The following is an 18,877-nucleotide window of genomic DNA, read 5'->3' as shown; positions in this document are numbered from 1 at the left end:
ATGTACTATAAATTCTTCTGGAATAAATGATTTGAGTTCATCGTCGTTGCATGCTAAAATAATAATGTTCCTAATAAAAATAAATGATTCATTTGCAACTAATCCTGGTCCATTCTCAGCTGAATCCAAAATACCTTGAACAACTTGTGCATTGTTGGGGGTTAAACAAGTTAAAACATGCGCTTTTTGATTTTGTAGATAGAATAGAAACTGCTCGAATTGCTTCTTTTTTAATTGTCTCATGACATTCATGAGAAACAATAAAATTAAATAAGAGGCTTACAGTTTCGTCAATTTGTTGTGTGGGTGGGAAACGATAAATATGTTGAATAATTAAAATAGAGTTCAATATTAAATGTTCTTGAATTTGATTGAGCAAACACCATGCACAAAAATCTAAAACATGATTTCCAATAATTATTTGAGGGTTTTGTGGTTCATTAAAAGCATTTTTTAAAGAATCTAAAATATGAGAAATGATATCGAGGGTTTCAAAATTAAAAGCGAGTTCGTTTCCATTCTGAAATTGATTAAAAGCATTATTGATTTCATTAATTGCGCTTTCAAGATATTCTTTGCAAGATTTATCATTTTCGTTTTTTTCCCTAGCGTCAATGGTTACGCTTGAATTGACATCATTTTCAGCCGATTCAAATATTTTTTCTGATAGTTGCTGGTGAAATGAAGAAAATGAGTCCTTGTACCTCTCCAAAACTGTTCTAAAAAGTGAAAAAATTTCAATGTAATGAATACTTTATCGTCCGTTCAAAATTTTATATGAGGTCTATGATTTCAAAATTTGAACCTGTTTTTGTGATTTTTGGGTGCAAAAATTAATGCTGTTTCAAATAATTTAAATCATTTCCAAATATTATTTTGAAATATAAAATTATTTAAATAAATATTAAATGAAACGAATAAATAGTTTTAGCATTAATAGAGATACTTCAACTCCCAAAAAACATATTTTTTTGTATTCTTTTTTCATTACATATGTAAGCATTCCACGAATTATATAATAATTTATATTTTAAATTATTCATGACAGCAATTATGAAAGCATCTTCAAAAGTTAATACAGAAATAGATAAGTTCCTTCTTGAACAAGAAGGAATTGATATTAATGCTAAAGATATTTTTTTTTTTTGTTTTATTTAAAATTTATATAAATAATTTTATATTTCAAAATAATATTTGGAAATTAGTTAAATTATTTAATACAGCATTTATGATAGCATCTAAAAATAATTAATTATTAAAATTATAATTAATTAAAAATTTAAATTTTCATGAAAATATAGTTAAATTACTTCAAGATTATGAAAAAAATGGTAATAATACCAAAAACCTTTAGGAATATTCATATATAAATATCATAATATCAAAGAAAACTTAAGTTTTGAAGCAATAAAAATAATCTGCTATAAATTTTTAGTTTTTTGTTTTAAAACAATGTAATAAATTTTACTTACAGAGGTATTATAACCCATTTTTATTCTTATAAATGAATTATTCATGCATGAAATGTTCAAGAAGTGTTTTCTAATTCTTAAATTTACCAAAAGTTATCTCCAAAAGAATCATTTGATCAGATGGAAGGTGAAAAAAAAAAAAAAAAACATTTAAAACACGATTTTTATTCATTTCCTTCAAGTAACATTGAAAAATTCGCTCAGGTCAATAAGTGGATTTGAAACAATATTTCTTTCTTCATTCATTTGTTGCATTCTTTGCTGTGAATATTCAACAGCTTCGCGGATTGATTCACTTATCTTTTGTTCACGTTGCTCGATTTCTTCCATTTCTTTTTGTGCATTGGTTCTTCTTCTAATTGCTTTCATTTCTTCCCTCTTAGCTTCCATTTCCTTTATCTTTGCTTTGAGTTCAACAACTCTTCTCTTTGCTTTTAAAAATCCAATTCGCCTTCCACTTAATGTTCTACATGAATCTTTATTTGGTGGAAGCCTTCTTGATCTCCTTTCACCTTCTTGTCTCATAGCTCTACCGAATCCTCCTTTACCACCTTTTATTCTTAGATTAATATGGAAAATTGATTGACTTCCAGAAACCCAATAATCATCTGATGAAAGGCCCAATTTACTTTCAGCGAAATATTTCACAGAAAGTTCTTGATTGATAATATATGTTTTATTGAGAAAATGGAGAATTTTCATTTATAAAATTTAAATTGTTCGTTTTGGAGTACCCCAAAAATTCAGTTGGATTTTATCGTCATATTTTGACCATGGAAGATTTTGATCTTTTTGGACTTAAACAGGTACCACCTCTTATTGAACGCATAAAAGATTCTTCTTATGATGGATCTGTCCTTAAAAAACTTCGGAATCTTTGTGCAAAAGGCCGTGAAACACAAGATTTGATTCGTAATTCAATCCCTGACGATTTTTTCCTAGCAAACCTAAAAGAATCAGAAAACCTTGTATTAGTTCTTCAACTATGTAATAATCTTTGCGTTCAAAATGAAGATTCTCAAAATCGCTTATTTCCTTTAATCACGCCAAAATTCAAAACCATTCAATGGACAGTACCACCAGCAACTGCAGCTCTCATGTTTATTATAACATGCACACAACCAGAGTCAGCTTTTAGAAATCAAATATCAATTGATTTACTTGAACCTTTCTTTAATCTCCCAGATAATGATGAACTTGAGTTTTGTTTGATAACATTATTCCCACCAATTGCGTCAGATGTTCTTCGATATGCAATGTCACATGAAAATCTTGTATTCATAATGTTAGATAGGCTTCATGATGCACTTGAACATCAGCCAGAACTCTTTGATACAAAAACATTCATAGCTGATCTGCTTTCTTATATCAAACAAGACGTCCTTCCAATCAAACAGAGTAAGTCAAAAATTGTGGGGATTTTTGCTGCGTTTGTCGGATGCTCAGAACCTGCTAGAAGAGAAGCTTTGAATCAAGGTGCATTTGATATAATAATGAAAACAAAGAAAATTGATGTAAATGATCCAATTCTACTTGAATGGTCAGCAGCAGCAATTAGATTCTTGGAAGGAGATATCGATACTGACATTTTAGAAGAAGGTAAAAAGTATATGGAGTCAAATGAACAAAAATAATTGTAATAAAATTTTGTTTTTAGAAACAAAAAAATATTTTTATGAAGTCGTTTGTGACCGTTTATAAAATTTTATGTTTTGTAAAATTATTTCTTTGAAATTAAAAATATTTCTGATAAATTATTTTTGCCAGAATCTGATTCTTACCTTTGGCGATCGATGGAATCTGCCAGGGTATATTTCGAAAAACAAATAATTCAGGAGGACTTTGCTTCGTTTTCAATGAATGACTTATTTGGAAGTTCATTATTTAAAAGTGAATCTTTATTTAAAAATTCATTTCAATGTTATTGTTACCATGAATCCAATGGTTATGTAGCATTAGCAATTGGCTCATATTTATATTCAATATGTCTGCCAAAAAATATTTTTTATTTTGTAGAACTTCCAATTAAATCATCGCAAGAAAAATTCATAATTTTTACAAAAGATTCAGATGAGATATTAGTACTTTCAAATAATATTTTACTAGCATATGATTTGCATTTAAATTTAATTCAAAATAAAAAACTCAAAACAAATTATAAATATCTTTTTAGACTTTCTACAAATATTTATACATTCTCATCCAACTCATTAATCGAAATAATTGAACAAAAAGTTGTAATCAAAAATATTCCCAAACATTATTTTGTATTTTCAGATTTTTCGATGATTAATTTTGTCAGTAAAAATTCAGTTTTTTCTATAGATCAAAATCTACAAACAACAAAATATAATATATATCTTGGTGATATTATTGATGCGTTTTATTTCCAAGATAATGAAGAATTTTTTGTATTAAATTCTAATCATGATATTCAAATATATTCAAAGACCTTTCATAAAATTAAGACAATCAAGACAAGCAAAGCAATTTTTTTTATTCCATGGGAATCAACACACATTGTTTCTTTAAATAATTTTGGAAACATTTCGTTCACCTCACTTGAAACCGACGAAATTCAATACACAGCCGTTAAACCCCATTCAATTATGAAGAAGACCGTTAACGGGTTTTTACTTATTGAGCCACGAGAAAAATATGGTAAATGTTATCATTTTGATCTTATCCAATTTTTCTCAACATCTCCATATTCGTTATATTGTAAAAGTTGTGAACAAGGGAATTTTGGTGATTCGATAATTCTTCAAAATCTTCATCAATTTGATTATGATATTTATCATAAAGAATATCTTAAACAAAATGTTTTAACTAAAGAATCCATTCAAGAGCATTTAGAAAAGATCAAAGATAAACAATGGGTATTAACATTTTGTATTTCAACGAATGGTGAAAGTGAAGAAATTGTTAAAACTTTAATTAAAATTGGAACCGAAATTGATCCAAACAATAAAACGATGAATAACATTAAAGAGCGTTTTAATAGTTATTTAAAATTAATGGAAGAAACATTTGATTCTAAAGAATGGATCAAATATCGAAATTGCAAACTTAAATTATATTTAATTGATTTAGCCAGGCAAAAATTATATAAAAAGATCGAAATTATATATGAAACCTCAAGTGAAATAACACCGAAAATCCAAACCGAAGTATTACAAAATATTTCATTATTTGAGTCACCACAAAATTATAAGAAATTAATACCTTATATTAAACAAAGTTTTATAGATCGCGCAATATTAATAGATAAAAACACCGGAAATATAACAACAACAATTGAGTTGTTACAAATTGGTTATAATATATTTCCATCACTTAAGAAAGAATTAAATTTGGCAATCGAATTCGATGAATATATTAATAAAATTAATCAAAACGAAATAAAATTAAACTTCGAAAATTATTATAATATGAATGAATTACAACGATTGAAATTACTTGCATTAAATTGTGATAACGCAAATTCTTTAATATCGTTATTAAAGAATGAAGCGAAATATGTAATGGAAAGAGATCAAAATGTTTTAAATGATTTTTTAATTGATCCTTTTATCGATATAAATTCGAATGTTTTCGGTAATATTTCATTAAAGTCGAAAATTATCGAAACTTCAATTTTCCTTAAGAAGTTAAATTCATATGAAAAAGCACAAAAAATTACAAATGATATTATTGACAAAATAATTTTTCCTATAACAAAAGAAATTGGAGAATTAATTATAAATAAATTTAATAATTTTATTAATGATAAAAATTTAAATTTGTTAAAATTCGCTATAATTTTAAGTGAATATAAAAACGCATTAAATTTAGAAACGATTAAAAATATAATTTCATCAAAATTGATTTTAGAAATTGCTGATGTAACAAATGATTGGGAAAATTATTATATAATTTCGAAAGAAATTAATTTTTATTATTTAAATGATGATAAAGAATTATTACAATCATTAAATAATATAAATTTGAAATATAATTTTAATCAAAGAAAAATTAATGAGATAATAATTAATAATGAAATAGAAAGAGATATATTAATATTTGAAATTAATTCTCTAACAAAAAACTTAAAAATTAATAAATTGAAATTTGTTTTCGATTGTTTCAAGAAAATTCCAATCAATTTATATAATGAAGAAACAAATGAAATAAAAAACAAATTAAAAATTTATAAAATAATCTCAAAAATTGCTTATAATAAAATGACAACGAAAATTATTAATGATTATATGAACAATAAAACGGAATTAATTATAAATATTATTAAAACAAATTCGAAATCAAATTGTAATATTTCAGAGCTTTATGCAAAAGTGGAAGATGTTTGTAAAAAATTTGTAAAAGAAATTAATCATAAAAAAATTGATGAAACTTTTGCATTAATTTGTTATGAAAATAATGAAATTAATTTCGGAACTAAATTTTTAATGAATTCAAATGATATAATTCGATTAAAATATTTATCATCAAAAGAATTTAATGATAATAATTTAAGAAATAAAATTTGTGATGAATCAATTATAAATTGTAATATGAAACAAATTGATTCTTTTTTACATTATAAATCTTTAAGTTTGATTAAACCAATGAATGATATTAATATTTTGTTATTTATGTTCGAAACGAAAAACGATTTATTAATAAAATTTAGTTTCGGTTTCATTAAAAATTTAAATGAATCATTAAAAAAATTCGCGGAAATTAAACAAAATGAAAATTTCGAAGTTTTCTTTTATTTAATTTCCAAAATTTATTCAAAAAATTTATTTAATGAATTTGATTTCGATAATTTTAATTCTTTCGGAATGAAATTATTTTTAAATTTTTCTTTAGAAAAACAAAAGCAAATTCTAGAAAACATAAAAAATAATGAAATTATTAATAATTTAATAATATGTCAAATCGAAACAAATATTTTTCTTCAAGAATTAAATATTGAAACGTTTACAGAAAAACTGACAGTCAATAATTTGATTTCAGTTATAAACCGAAATCTGACAAAAATTTCAATAAAATCGATTTTTTCACTAGTTTACAAATGGAATTCGTTTAAGATTTTAACAAAAAATGAAATTAAAGAAATTGTTATAAATTTCTTTAGTTTTAATATGATTCAAAATAGAAGTTTTTGGGATACTATCTTTAATGAAGAAGATGAATTAGAAATTCTTTCAAAAACTTCAGATGCTTATTTCGGAATTACATCAAATTTTGAATTTGTAATAAAAGAAGCAATTAAAATAAAAAGAACAAAATACGAATTAAATCAAAATGTTGTGGAAATAATATTGGACAAAGGATTTGTGCATTTGTTCTTTGATACATTTTATTTTGATGAAATAATTAAAAACGCAAAAAATAAAAAACATTTTAAAATTATTTTCGATTCATTGGTGAAAAATAATCGAAAATTGGAACTGTTAAATTTTGTTTCGAAATACTTTGATGTTCCAAAACAATTTGTAAGTCCTTCATCATTTGATACATTTGTAGAAATTGGTCAAAAGATATAAATAAAAAATTTTATAACTTTCCCAAATTTGAAAATTGTTTTAAATACATTTTATTAAATAAAAAATTATTGTGAATGTTAAATCACAAATTTTTATATTATTAGCATACAATTTATATTATGTTAAATTTTATCCTTTACTCATTTTTATAAAAAATTACATGGAATGATTTTAATATTTCCAATGGAATATTTTATCAATTTTCAATAATATTTGAATTCGTATTTTAATCAATTTTTTTCTTCATGATAAATTTCAAAAATTTAAAATCAAAGAACGCAAAATTTTATTAACACATAATGCATATTACCTTTTTGCTATTGTCTTCCTTCTTGTTTTGCTTATTAATATCTCTTTGAGTTGGTTTGTTTTCTTCATTTTCTTTGTGTTCTTTTATTAATTTTGCAATATCAAAAAATGTTTCTTCAACATTTATACCATTTTTGGTTGAGATCTGGTAGAATTTAGCATTATGTTTTTTCTGTAATTCATCAATTTCATTTTGTGGAACCACTTTATCAAGATCGCAATTATTTCCAACAATGAAGAAAATCAATGATTTATTTTCATTTATATTGATTGAATTCATACAATATTTAATCAACGCAAAAGTTTCTTCATCTGTAAAATCAAATATAAAAATGATTGCATCTAAAGTTCTTAAATAAGATTTTGAAATTGTTCTGAAATGTTCTTGTCACCAGTATCAAATGCTTTGATTCTGGTTGCTCTGCCGTCAATAGTTATTACTCTATTTCCACAAATAGCTTAGTACTTATTTCATTAGTTTTATCTGATGAACCTTTTCCAAAAAATTGTTTGAATATATCATCTGTCCCGACAGAAGAACAGCCAAAAAGCAAAATTTCAATAGTTATTTCATTATTTTCCATTTTGAAATTTTTTCTTTACGGCAAAGTGAAGTGAAGTGTTTTAAACGGTCGTCAGATTTAAACGTTCTCTATATGGAATATTAAAGTGAAAAAACTTAAAAAAGATACGATTAAGAAAAGTTTACTCTGTTTCTGGTTTAAGAACTGAGTTTCCACTACTTGGGTTTGCTTTGTTATCGTCTGCCTTCACGACTGAATCAGATCTTGAGTATATTTCTTGCAAAACAACCATCTTAAATGGAATTGGTTCAATTGTTCTTTCTGCAACGGAGCTAAGTATTTCTTCTATGAGAGCGTTGAACAAATTTGTATCATCTATCTTATCAAATATCGCCATATAAATGAAGAATGTATCCACTTGCATTTGATTAAATCCCGCACAAGAAAACGTTGTGTTCCTAACCAACTCCAGCAATGTCTTAAGTGAATACATTGCTGTAGCAGTCAGAACTGCTTTATTATTAAAGTCGATTTTCCGATTCAGGTGAAGACGGTTAACGGTTGTGAACAATCTGTCGATTTGATGTATGTTGTCCTCCCTCAAACCGTGGAAAAGTGGCGTTTGAGAGGATTTGAACGCTGATCCGGAGTACCCCGAAAAACGGTTTCGCGACGATCGGCTACTATGACTTGATGATGCGTCATCGCTGACGATTTTGCTCATGATTTGGTTAAGCTGACTCCACATCTCAGCCATTTCTTGAATGGCAAGGCATATGGAGATACTTGCATCATGAGGCGTCTTGGCATCAAGCCAATTCTTGGATGTCATTCCTTGAACAATTATTTCCGAAAGCATTTTCCGCTTGCTCTCAATAAAACGCCATAAACACTTCTCCGCGATTTCAGTGGCGTTGTTTTGATAGATAGTTTGGATGTTTAGTGTTGATGAAGATGAATCAATTCGAGATACTTGCTCAAAAATAAATGGAATAAGCTTGATGCTGAAGTACTGTGCAAGACCAAACGCAAAAAGACATGAACGAGCATCGACTTTGTCGAGTTCGTTGAGAATTTGAGAAATATGTTTTGTTGAAAGTTGCGTAATAAGTTGTTTGGCTTCAGGAAGAGCTTCAACAAGTTCCCTAAAGCTAGAAAACAGAAGGCTAGAGTCACGTTTGAAGTTGGAAATTGTTTCTGTAAATATTTGTTCGCTATTTTGAGCCTTATTAGTCGTTGTAATAGCTTTGATTGCTGCATCGCAAAGCTCTGTGAAGTGGTATTGGATATATTTTTGTAAAAGCCATTTTGTGAATGATTTCATTTGTTGAGGAAGAGATGATTTTCCAATCTTTTGAGAAAACTCATTCACAAAGTGAGCAAATGCATCACTCTTAAGTTCGCATATAGTTTTCAAGGAGAATAATTTTGTGATCTTCTTAAAAAGTGTTTGTCGATATTCAGTTATATATTTGTCACTTTTATGTGTATCGTCAACGGTTTCTGCGGTTGCAAATTTTGAAAGATGTTTATCGTACTCTTCCACAAATTCAGTTGAATCGAGAACGATAGTGTATTGGACTTTTTGAATGAGCGCAAACGGTTCGAGACTTGTGTCGATTGTAGAAATTGTTTTATCATCTTTTGCAGTTTGTTGAGCTATTAGCTCCGGAATAATGATACTTGGTGAAAATTGTAATTTTATCAATGTTGCTGCAAGACTTACTGATTCTTTAATAGGAGTATTTTCATCAGATAATTGAACACGAACTTTAACTTTGATTTCTTCAATAATGGATTTACATTCGTTCTTAATTTTGGTAAATGATTCATAATGTGTCTGTGATTCTAATATTTTTTCTGCACTGAGCCAAATATCAACAGCATGTTCATAATTTTGACATTCAACATCAGCGTGGAGCTTGTATGGAAGACGTGAAATAAAGTCAATTCGATCGAGAAGACGAGAAATTCCAACTAATCTTGATATCTGTTGATGTGTTGGATCTAAATCTTTCCTAACTTCTAGTGTATGCTTTTCAACATCTTCTAGTCCTGACATTAAGCTCTTCATTTGTGATGAAAGAGTAACTAATCCATCTTTCATTGAATGTATGGTTTCAGAGGCTTGTAAAAACTTTGTATAATTATCATAAACCATATTTTGTAGTTCGTTATCAAGAGTATGGATATCGCATTCCAATTGTGTGTATTCTCGTTTGAGCTGTGTTAAATCTTTGGAAGCAACCAAAGATTGGAAGAATGGCTGGACTTCAAAACTTGGTGAATTAATGTCCATTGGGTTTTCCACTATTTTAGGCTCATCTAATCCATAATATTGACGAAGTACATCCAGCGACATTTGATGGGGAACGTTAACGTTAATTATTTCACATAACATTTCATTACTTAATCTTTTTAAAACATTATTTTGCCAACATTGGAGAATTTGCTTCAGGATTGAAACAAAGAAAACCTTACTATGGCACAATAAGCTAGATGAATTTTGGAATAAAAAATAGACTTTTACATTTAATCAATTGAAAAAATTGTGCTTCTTTTTTGCATAAAAGGTAAATCGCGTACAAAGAGATTTCTGAGATATTTAAACAATATTAACATTGAAGAAATAACACCAAAGAGGAAAATACACTTCCACTTTTCTTCAGCTATGTACGTTATTTAAATGCTCTTAAGCAAAGCCAAAACGCAGAAAGGCCCACCATTTATTTCTGATCCTGCTGTTTTGGTTTTCCGTGACTTTGTAGTTGGTGAAACAATGAATATTCCATTCACACTTACAAATGTTTCATTTTCAAGGAATACATATAAAGTCATTGGAGTTGACAAAGAATATGAAACATTGTTCAAAATAAACAGCAAGCCACCTGGATATGTTTCGCCCGGCGTTTCTGTTGAACTATCCCTTAATTTCACACCAAAATTTAATTCACAAATCAAATGTTCTCTTCATTTTCTTGCTCAAACAGGCCCATTCGATGTTGAGATCGAATGTTTGCCAAAGGTTGTAAATATTCAAATTGAACCATTTGATGTTTTAAATATTGGTAATGTTACACTTGGAGAAGAAATAGAACGTAATCTTACAATAAGAAACTACGGAGCTCTTTCTGCTCTTTGGGCTATTTCTCTCGGCTCTACTAAGGTTGATCCTGGATTTCTCACTCTTGAAGAAGCAGAAGACGGAATTATACGTTTTTCTCCACGGCATGGCATTGTCAATGGTTATGGGAAATCCACATTAAAAGTAGTTTTCAGACCAAAAAAGCCATGTCAATTAAAATTTACTATTAATATCAAAATATCATCATCACACAAAGAATTCGAACCTTTTGTTTGTAGTCTTCCATTGGAAGGCGTTGGAGTTGATGTTCCTGTATTTTTAGAATCAAATCAAATTGATTTTGGAGTTTGTCTTTATAACGAACTATATAGATCAACAATCATTGCACATAATCGAAGTAATATTACACATAGATTTATTGTTAACTTACCTCCAAATCTTGAAAAATATGTTGAATTTGTTCCAAAACTTGGATTTATTAGATCTCAATCATCTCTTCAAATTGGTGTTAAACTAAGGCTAACGAAAAAGTTTAAACAGCATTTCCCACGAATTGAACAAACAGCTTCGTTTCCAATCTCATTGGAAATTGCAAACCAAGTTCTTCCTGTTCCTTTAAATTTAACATTTACTCCATCATCTTCTCGTTTAACGTTTGAACCTTCAGTGATAGATTTTGGCACATTTATAACAACGGAATCAAAGGAAGTTCCCCTTAAAATCAAGTCGCATCTGAAGATTTTGTGTAACTTCGGTTTCATAGGTTTACCTTCAGGTGTATCGGTACAACCGTTCGACGGTTTTGGGCTAATTTTACCCGGCGAAACCGTTGAGGTAAACGTCTCTTTTCAAGCGCCAGTTCCAAAGAAATACGAATTCCAAATTAGTTTAGCAACACTAAATGGACAAAAGTTCAATATACCTTGTTTGGCAAACATAACACAATCACCTTTATTAATGTCTGAATCATCAATTTTATTTGAAGCTACACCTCTTGGAACTGAATCATCATATTCAGTAACTCTCACGAATCAAAAGAATCAACCGCTCGAGTTCGAGTTTGGTAAATTCGACGACTTCTTATTTGATCCAGTTGTATCAACAATTCCACCAAATTCTTCCAAAAATGTTTTTATTACATTCAAGCCAACAGTGCCACTTCGGGTAGCTGATAGTGGGACAGACAGTGACGTTTCTCCTTTATCAAGAAGCAGTTCAAAAAGCGTGATCAGGAAAAAGTTAAGAGATCGAAAAAAAGAAGATAAAGAAGAGGCGCACGAACCAAAACAACAAATTGATCCTGAATTCACTTACAAAACTTATGAAAAAAGTGTTTCTTGTTTCTGGCGTTGTAATGGATCGAATGGATCAAATCATCTTCTTCTTAAAGGTGCATCAATCCTTCCACAGCTGTTCGTTACAGAAGTATTGGTAGGTGGTAAAGAAACCAAAAGTGAAGATTTTATAGATCTTTCACTTTCAAAGATAAATTTTGGTGTTGTTGCAACAGGACAATCTCTTGATGCAATTGTTACCATTAAGAGTGTTGTTAAGCGTCGTCTTCCACTCGAATTTATCTTTGAGCATGGCTCCTTTGATGTTCTTACTCCATCTACAGAATTAAAACCGCTTCAGGGCACTCCAATTAGAATCAGGTTCACCCCAACCGCTAATGTAAAGTTTACATCAAAAGTGGTGATTCAGTGTGCCGATAAACCAAACATTCGATGTGTTCTAACTCTTATTGGGGAAGGTGCATCGCCATCTATTATACTTAACCAAGAAGTACTTGATTTTGGACATGTTGTTGTTGGTCAATCCATAACTAAGTCAATCCAAATTAAGAATAATGCTGAATTTTCGTTTGAATATGTTTATGAGCTACGCCCGACCCCACAGATGCACCACACGAATATGGACGACAAAGAAACATTCACCATTGATAAAAAATGTCAAAGATTAAATCCATCTGAAACTGGTAATGTCGTTGTTGTTTTTAGTCCTGACCATGATAACCTCTCTTTCCAAAGCGTTCTTGTTATATCAGCTGGAGAGAATGGCGAAAAACGAGAAGTTCCAATATATGGAAGTTCATGGCCATATGTTATGTTTATCATGGGTGGTAATGAAGAACCACAACACCGTACAGCTTTTGATCATTACCAACTTGACGAGCCATATTTTCGTCCAAATGTAATTTGCGAGATGTCATATCCTGGAATCACTTCATCCGTTATGCTTACCTTTGGCGTAGCTAATCAAAGCGACGATGTTCGGAAAGCCAATGGCGAGCTTTTCTTCGACTCCATAACAGTTCCTGGCTTCACAGTGTCCCCTTCAAAGTGCGCCATTGAATGCGGCGGTTTGGCGCACGTTAAGGTCGAATATTCACCAACTGCATCCAGCCTTCTGCAGGTTGGCCAATGGGTTGTGGCCGAGACAGCTGTTAATTTAAAGTGCGGAGAGTTCATGAAGAAGGTGCCGGTAAAGATGAAATGCTTGATTAACATGCAGCAGAGTTCGGATTTAAGCGCTCAAACAACTTCGAGACAATCAAAAGCTTCTGTTAAAAGGAAAGGGAAAAAGTAAATGTGATTTATTTGCGATATATGAAATTTTATGTATCAAAAAAAATGAGTTTAAATATATATATATATTTCGGTAAATTATTTTATTGAGCAGCTTATCTTCTATAGCTTTTATTCAACTTGTTTAATGTAAAGTTAAGTTTCTTTTCTTTTTATTACTCTTCGAGGGGAAAAAAAAAGATTTCTTTTGAACAAAATTGAAATTATAAAGAAATCATTTACCGGTATGTTTTCAGAGTTTATATTTCATTTCAATTCTTTTTAGCTTGAAAAATGTTATTAATTTCTTATGTCTTGTAATAAAAATATTTTTAGGTTGATTTGGGATTTAATATAGAGTTTTTCTTCTCAAATTGTTTGTTTCATTTTTAAAATGGTAAAGCAATATCAAAGATCATATAAACAAAAACGTATTTGTATGATCCGAAAACCAATCTAACAAAAACTTTAGAAATTATAAGGATTTTAGGTTAACAACTTAATGTAAATACGATTTTAATTAGATAGACTTATGATATCAACACCAAAGGGAAAAGAAGAAATATACTATGCTTACAAAGAAAAATCAGGAAGATTATATTTCCATGATCCAATAAAAAATATTGTAACATGGGATGTTCCTATAAATGCAATAATTTATGATGGAAAAAAATTAATACCAATAAACTTTGTTGAAGATCAAAAAACTTATTTTAAGAAATCATTAATGAATGATTATACAATAATACCAAAAAATAATTTTACAGAAATATCAACAAAAAGACAAATACAAACAAAAATTTCTCTTTCTAATATTTTTAAAACAGATTCAAATTTCACAGAAGAAAATTATAAATATCTTCCACCTTCTATTGAAACAGATCGGAATCTCAAAGAATTCCAAAAATTTATTGAACTACATTTTGCTTTAAATTTAAACAAAGGTTCGAAAAAAAATTTAATACTAAAAGAATTTCCAAATTTATCATTTATTTATAATTATAAAGATGAATCAAAAATCAAAAATTACATAAAAATTTCAAAAAAACATATTCTCAAATATATTGAAACTCGAAAAACAAAAAAGATTTGTAAGTTTACCCAAGTTGTATCTAAAAATATTTTAGTTATCGATGAAATTTATCTCAAATTAGTGTACTGGATAAAAATTTCAAAATCAATGGAAAAAACAAATAGGTTTTGGGAAATAATGCTCGTAATGTCGACTTTATTTCTTCCTGATAAACAAATATTTCCTATATTAAGAAATTTTCTTGCAATTTCATCATTTTCGTCACATAAAAAGACTGCACATATCGCTCGTTTATCTTATATTCGTTTTATAACATTATGCAAAAGAAATTGTAATTTCAGAAATCTTACAGATAATGCAATTGCTGGAATTCCATCACATTTAACTAATTATCCATTTTTAATTGGAGCTTCTTTATATGAATTATTTTTTCTACAGAACATATCTCAAAATTCATTAATACCTATACCCATTTTTATTCATAACATATGCGAAACAATTTTAGCAAGGGGAAACGAAATTAAAAATGAAATATTTCAAGTTTCTGTAATGCAAAATGTAATTAACCAAATTGTTAATGAAATGGATGTTGGAAATTTAGATTTATCCAAATCAAACGTAAAAGATCTCGGGTCAATATTAAAGAGGTGGATATCTAGTTTACCCGAGCCTTTAGTTCCATTATCTTTACTGATGAAATATAAAAGTAATGATTATATAAAAATCATTTCTGAAATAGGAGAACTCAATAAATATATTTTAGGGTATCTGGTAGGATTCTTAACAAAATTTTATGGGAAGACAAACAAGAATGTTGAAACAATTTCTTTAATATTTGGATATGATATCTTTCAACTCTCAACAATAAATCCAAATGAAATTAAAAAATATACAGTCATTGCAAAGTGTTTTTTTATGAACCTAATTAAAGAGTGGAATGTTTCCTTTGTTTATCCAATCAAATGATTAATCATTACCTTGCTTAAGGTAAAATTGGATTATATTTTATAAACTTTAGTACTTTGTAAGTAAGAATCTTAGGATTATTTTAAAATCTGTATAATTTTTGAGAAATATTAAATTATTTTTAATTATGAAATAAAGATCCCAGTGATTTTCTTTTTGAAGCTTGGACGGAATTTAGATTCATGGACTAAATAATGAAATAAATGATAAAATTACAAATTTTGCCAACATGTTTTTAACTTTATAAAAAATCTGACAACTTGTTGTTTTTCTAAAAACTGAACAAAATTTTTGTTTGCTTTACATTTTTTCGGCCGATAATAACCCATTCAACAGCAAAAAACCCTGGAAATCGTAAACTAGTCAATATTTCTGGCACAAAGGCACTTTCTGTGGGTACAGTTGGTGTTAACAGGCGTGGATTAGTTTTTGAATGGGTGATGAATTGAATTACTCAAATATTTGAATGCAATATTTAAAATTCAATCAATAACCAACAAAAGAAAATGTTGTTCTGGCCAACACTCATCCTAATTACATTTTTTAAAACCAATTCACAAAAATCAAATGAATCCAATAAATTAAAGGCAAGGTTAGTCGATCTAAATAATAAAATAGATTTCAACAAATTTTTGAAAGGTATAAATCTAAATAGTGCACATCAGCCAAGGCTAAAAGAACTTACAAACAATGAAGGAAATGAAGGCCAAGACCCAGAAACTACAACTGATTCAACAACAGAATCTTCCAGTGATTCAACAACAGAATCTTCCAGTGATTCAACAACAGAATCTTCCAGCGATCCGACAGATACATTTTCTCAATCTAATACATATTCTCAATCCAACACGTATTCTCAATCTAACACATTTTCACAATCCAACACATATTCTCAGTCCAATACATTTTCACAATCCAACACATATTCTCAATCCAATACATTCTCTCAATCCAACACGTATTCTCAATCCAATACATTCTCTCAATCCAACACGTATTCTCAATCCAATACATTTTCACAATCCAACACATATTCTCAGTCCAATACATTTTCACAATCCAACACATATTCTCAATCCAATACATTTTCACAATCCAACACATATTCTCAGTCCAATACATTTTCACAATCCAACACATATTCTCAGTCCAATACATTTTCACAATCCAACACATATTCTCAGTCCAATACATTCTCACAATCTAATACCTTCTCACAATCTAATACCTTCTCACAATCTAATACCTTCTCACAATCTAATACCTTCTCACAATCTAATACATTCTCACAATCCAATACATTCTCACAATCTAATACATTCTCACAATCTAATACATTCTCACAATCCAATACATTCTCACAATCTAATACCTTCTCACAATCTAATACCTTCTCACAATCTAATACATTCTCTCAATCCAATACCTTCACTGGATCTCATCCATTTACACAAAGTAATTCATTTTCCGCCTCTTTACCATTCGGTGCCTCTGTGTCTATGTCTTACATTCTCACCAGTGTCATTGTTTATTCTTATTCAATGGTTGCTGAGTCGATTTCTACCCAAACATCCACATTTGGCCCATCGCTCGTTGGCCAAGCGTACATTTCCACATGGTTTAACATCAACACAGTTTTGGTAGAATACAGAGATACTATGGTTCTCTCATATCAAAATGAGTACGTTGAGTTCTACACATACTTCCTTCCAAGCAGCGATAACACGACAACAATTGTTGTTGTTGTTGTAGTTGTTGTTGTTGTTGTTGTTATCATTGCGGCAGCTTTAATTGCGTTCTTTGTCATCAGAAAGAAGAAGCAAAACGTAATTTCAAGCCAAGATTTATTCTCAGATAAAAAGAATAACTCATCAAGTCATGATGAAAAAGACTCGGCTTCAGATATTGATGAAAATAACATCGAAGAACTGTTCATTTAAGTATCACAAAGCTAAAGCTGTTATAACATTATCAAATAAATTAAACATTCGTTAAAATTTTTGTGTAAAGCGGCCGTTAATATTGTTGGGGTGCCCTATGGGGTACTCCATTTGCTGAAAAAATAACTTCGAAGTGAGACTGCTGCAGAGTGCGCAGCTGTAATGTGATCAAATGAACGAACAGTTGTGGCGTCACATTTGGGATTGAGTTATATCAAATATAGGAAATTTCATAAAATTCAAAAGTTGATTTTTTAATTTTTATATTCAGTTTGGTATAAGAGATACTCAGATTGAAAGAGGTTACGCAATAAATGCTGAACCAGTAAAAAAAATTAATTGAAAAAAACATTACAAAAAATTCGAAAAAATTAATGGAAAGTATATGTCGGTTAGAGAAAGAAATAGATGCATATATTCAACAAATCAAAAAAAAAAATAATGTGATAATCAAATTTAATGAACTTATTTAAAATATATAACATATGTAAAATCTTATCAGGACGAATTAAAGGCATCTGGTAACCGAGATTTAAGAGAGGAAACCTCTTGTTGAAGTTGTTTGATCTGTAGTGATTGCTTATTTCTAATTTGGTCTGCTTCAATATATTTCTGTAAAAGTTGCTCAAGCCTAGTAGACAGCTCAGCAACCTTGAAATCAGTATGTTCTAAAATAGATATTTTTGCTTTCAATCTTGCATTTTCTATTTGTAATTTTTCCATTTCTTGATAATCTTTAATTCTTTGTTCCTTTAGCTCAGAAATTATTCTTGATGCCTCTTCAACCGAAATGTCAACGAAATCTTTGGAATTATTATATGTATTTGAATGCTGTTTTTTAGTGTTTTGTATTTCAGTTTCGATTGCACCTTTCGATTCTGCTGAGGTACCTTCTTTAATTGTGTTTGCTGCTGAAGAATTTTGATTATCATCAAATTTTGATGAAGTTATTTCAATTTGTTCTTCTTCGTGATCTAAGCCAAATTCAGCATTAAAATCATCTATAATTTTATCAATGAAATCGGACATGCTAGAAGAAGTTTCCTTCAAATGTCTAAGAAAGAAAAAAATAAAATTTTTCATCCTTTACCATAAAATCACACACAAGTAGCTAAGTATCTTACAAACGAATTTTTCTTAGGAATTATTTCTATTCTTTATTGGAAAAATTCGAAAATCTTGATCAAGATTCACAAAAACACTTAAAAGTTCATTTTGAAACAGATGGCTTCAAGACATAAATTTTCATTTGGTATGCCTAACTCATGAGTTTCATATGAAATTTATGACATTATTGTTTTCATATCATTATGATAAAAACAGTTTTTATAAAGAAAATGGAAACAAAACGAATAAGAAATAGAAATAACGTGAAAAAGAATTCACATATATTATTGATTTAAGAAATTAAAAAAAAAAATAAATAAATAGAGAAAAACGGCCTAAA

At 28.8% G+C, this 18,877-nt stretch overlaps 6 protein-coding genes across 6 annotated transcripts; 3 read left to right on the top strand and 3 right to left on the bottom strand.

Moving 5' to 3' along the window:
* Positions 1–1,649: 1,649 nt before the first annotated feature.
* GO595_009680 (uncharacterized protein) lies at positions 1,650–1,997 on the bottom strand (the record flags this gene model as incomplete). Its single annotated transcript, XM_067923392.1, has 1 exon — positions 1,650–1,997. The coding sequence occupies one exon, from the start codon at positions 1,995–1,997 to the stop codon at positions 1,650–1,652; it is 348 nt and encodes a 115-aa protein (XP_067770208.1).
* Positions 1,998–2,245: 248 nt separating this feature from the next.
* On the top strand, positions 2,246–3,106 carry GO595_009679 (uncharacterized protein; the record flags this gene model as incomplete). The annotated part of the gene is made up of 1 exon (XM_067923391.1): positions 2,246–3,106. The coding sequence occupies one exon, from the start codon at positions 2,246–2,248 to the stop codon at positions 3,104–3,106; it is 861 nt and encodes a 286-aa protein (XP_067770207.1).
* Positions 3,107–8,020: 4,914 nt separating this feature from the next.
* GO595_009678 (vacuolar protein sorting-associated protein 51-like) lies at positions 8,021–10,201 on the bottom strand (the record flags this gene model as incomplete). Its single annotated transcript, XM_067923390.1, has 1 exon — positions 8,021–10,201. One exon carries the CDS (start codon positions 10,199–10,201, stop codon positions 8,021–8,023), a length of 2,181 nt encoding a protein of 726 aa, XP_067770206.1.
* Positions 10,202–10,525: 324 nt separating this feature from the next.
* On the top strand, positions 10,526–13,513 carry GO595_009677 (cilia- and flagella-associated protein 74; the record flags this gene model as incomplete). Its single annotated transcript, XM_067923388.1, has 1 exon — positions 10,526–13,513. One exon carries the CDS (start codon positions 10,526–10,528, stop codon positions 13,511–13,513), a length of 2,988 nt encoding a protein of 995 aa, XP_067770205.1.
* A 2,483-nt stretch (positions 13,514–15,996) lies between these two features.
* Positions 15,997–17,430, top strand: GO595_009676 (putative protein kinase; the record flags this gene model as incomplete). Its single annotated transcript, XM_067923387.1, has 1 exon — positions 15,997–17,430. One exon carries the CDS (start codon positions 15,997–15,999, stop codon positions 17,428–17,430), a length of 1,434 nt encoding a protein of 477 aa, XP_067770204.1.
* A 498-nt stretch (positions 17,431–17,928) lies between these two features.
* Positions 17,929–18,459, bottom strand: GO595_009675 (uncharacterized protein; the record flags this gene model as incomplete). The annotated part of the gene is made up of 1 exon (XM_067923386.1): positions 17,929–18,459. The coding sequence occupies one exon, from the start codon at positions 18,457–18,459 to the stop codon at positions 17,929–17,931; it is 531 nt and encodes a 176-aa protein (XP_067770203.1).
* Positions 18,460–18,877: the final 418 nt, after the last annotated feature.

This window comes from Histomonas meleagridis, assembly GCF_020186115.1.
Source record: "Histomonas meleagridis strain 2922-C6/04-10x chromosome Unknown contig_92, whole genome shotgun sequence".
Taxonomy (NCBI): domain Eukaryota; phylum Parabasalia; order Tritrichomonadida; family Dientamoebidae; genus Histomonas; species Histomonas meleagridis.
The sequence above is the reverse complement of the archived record's forward strand: the minus strand, read 5'-3'. Positions and strand labels throughout refer to the sequence as shown.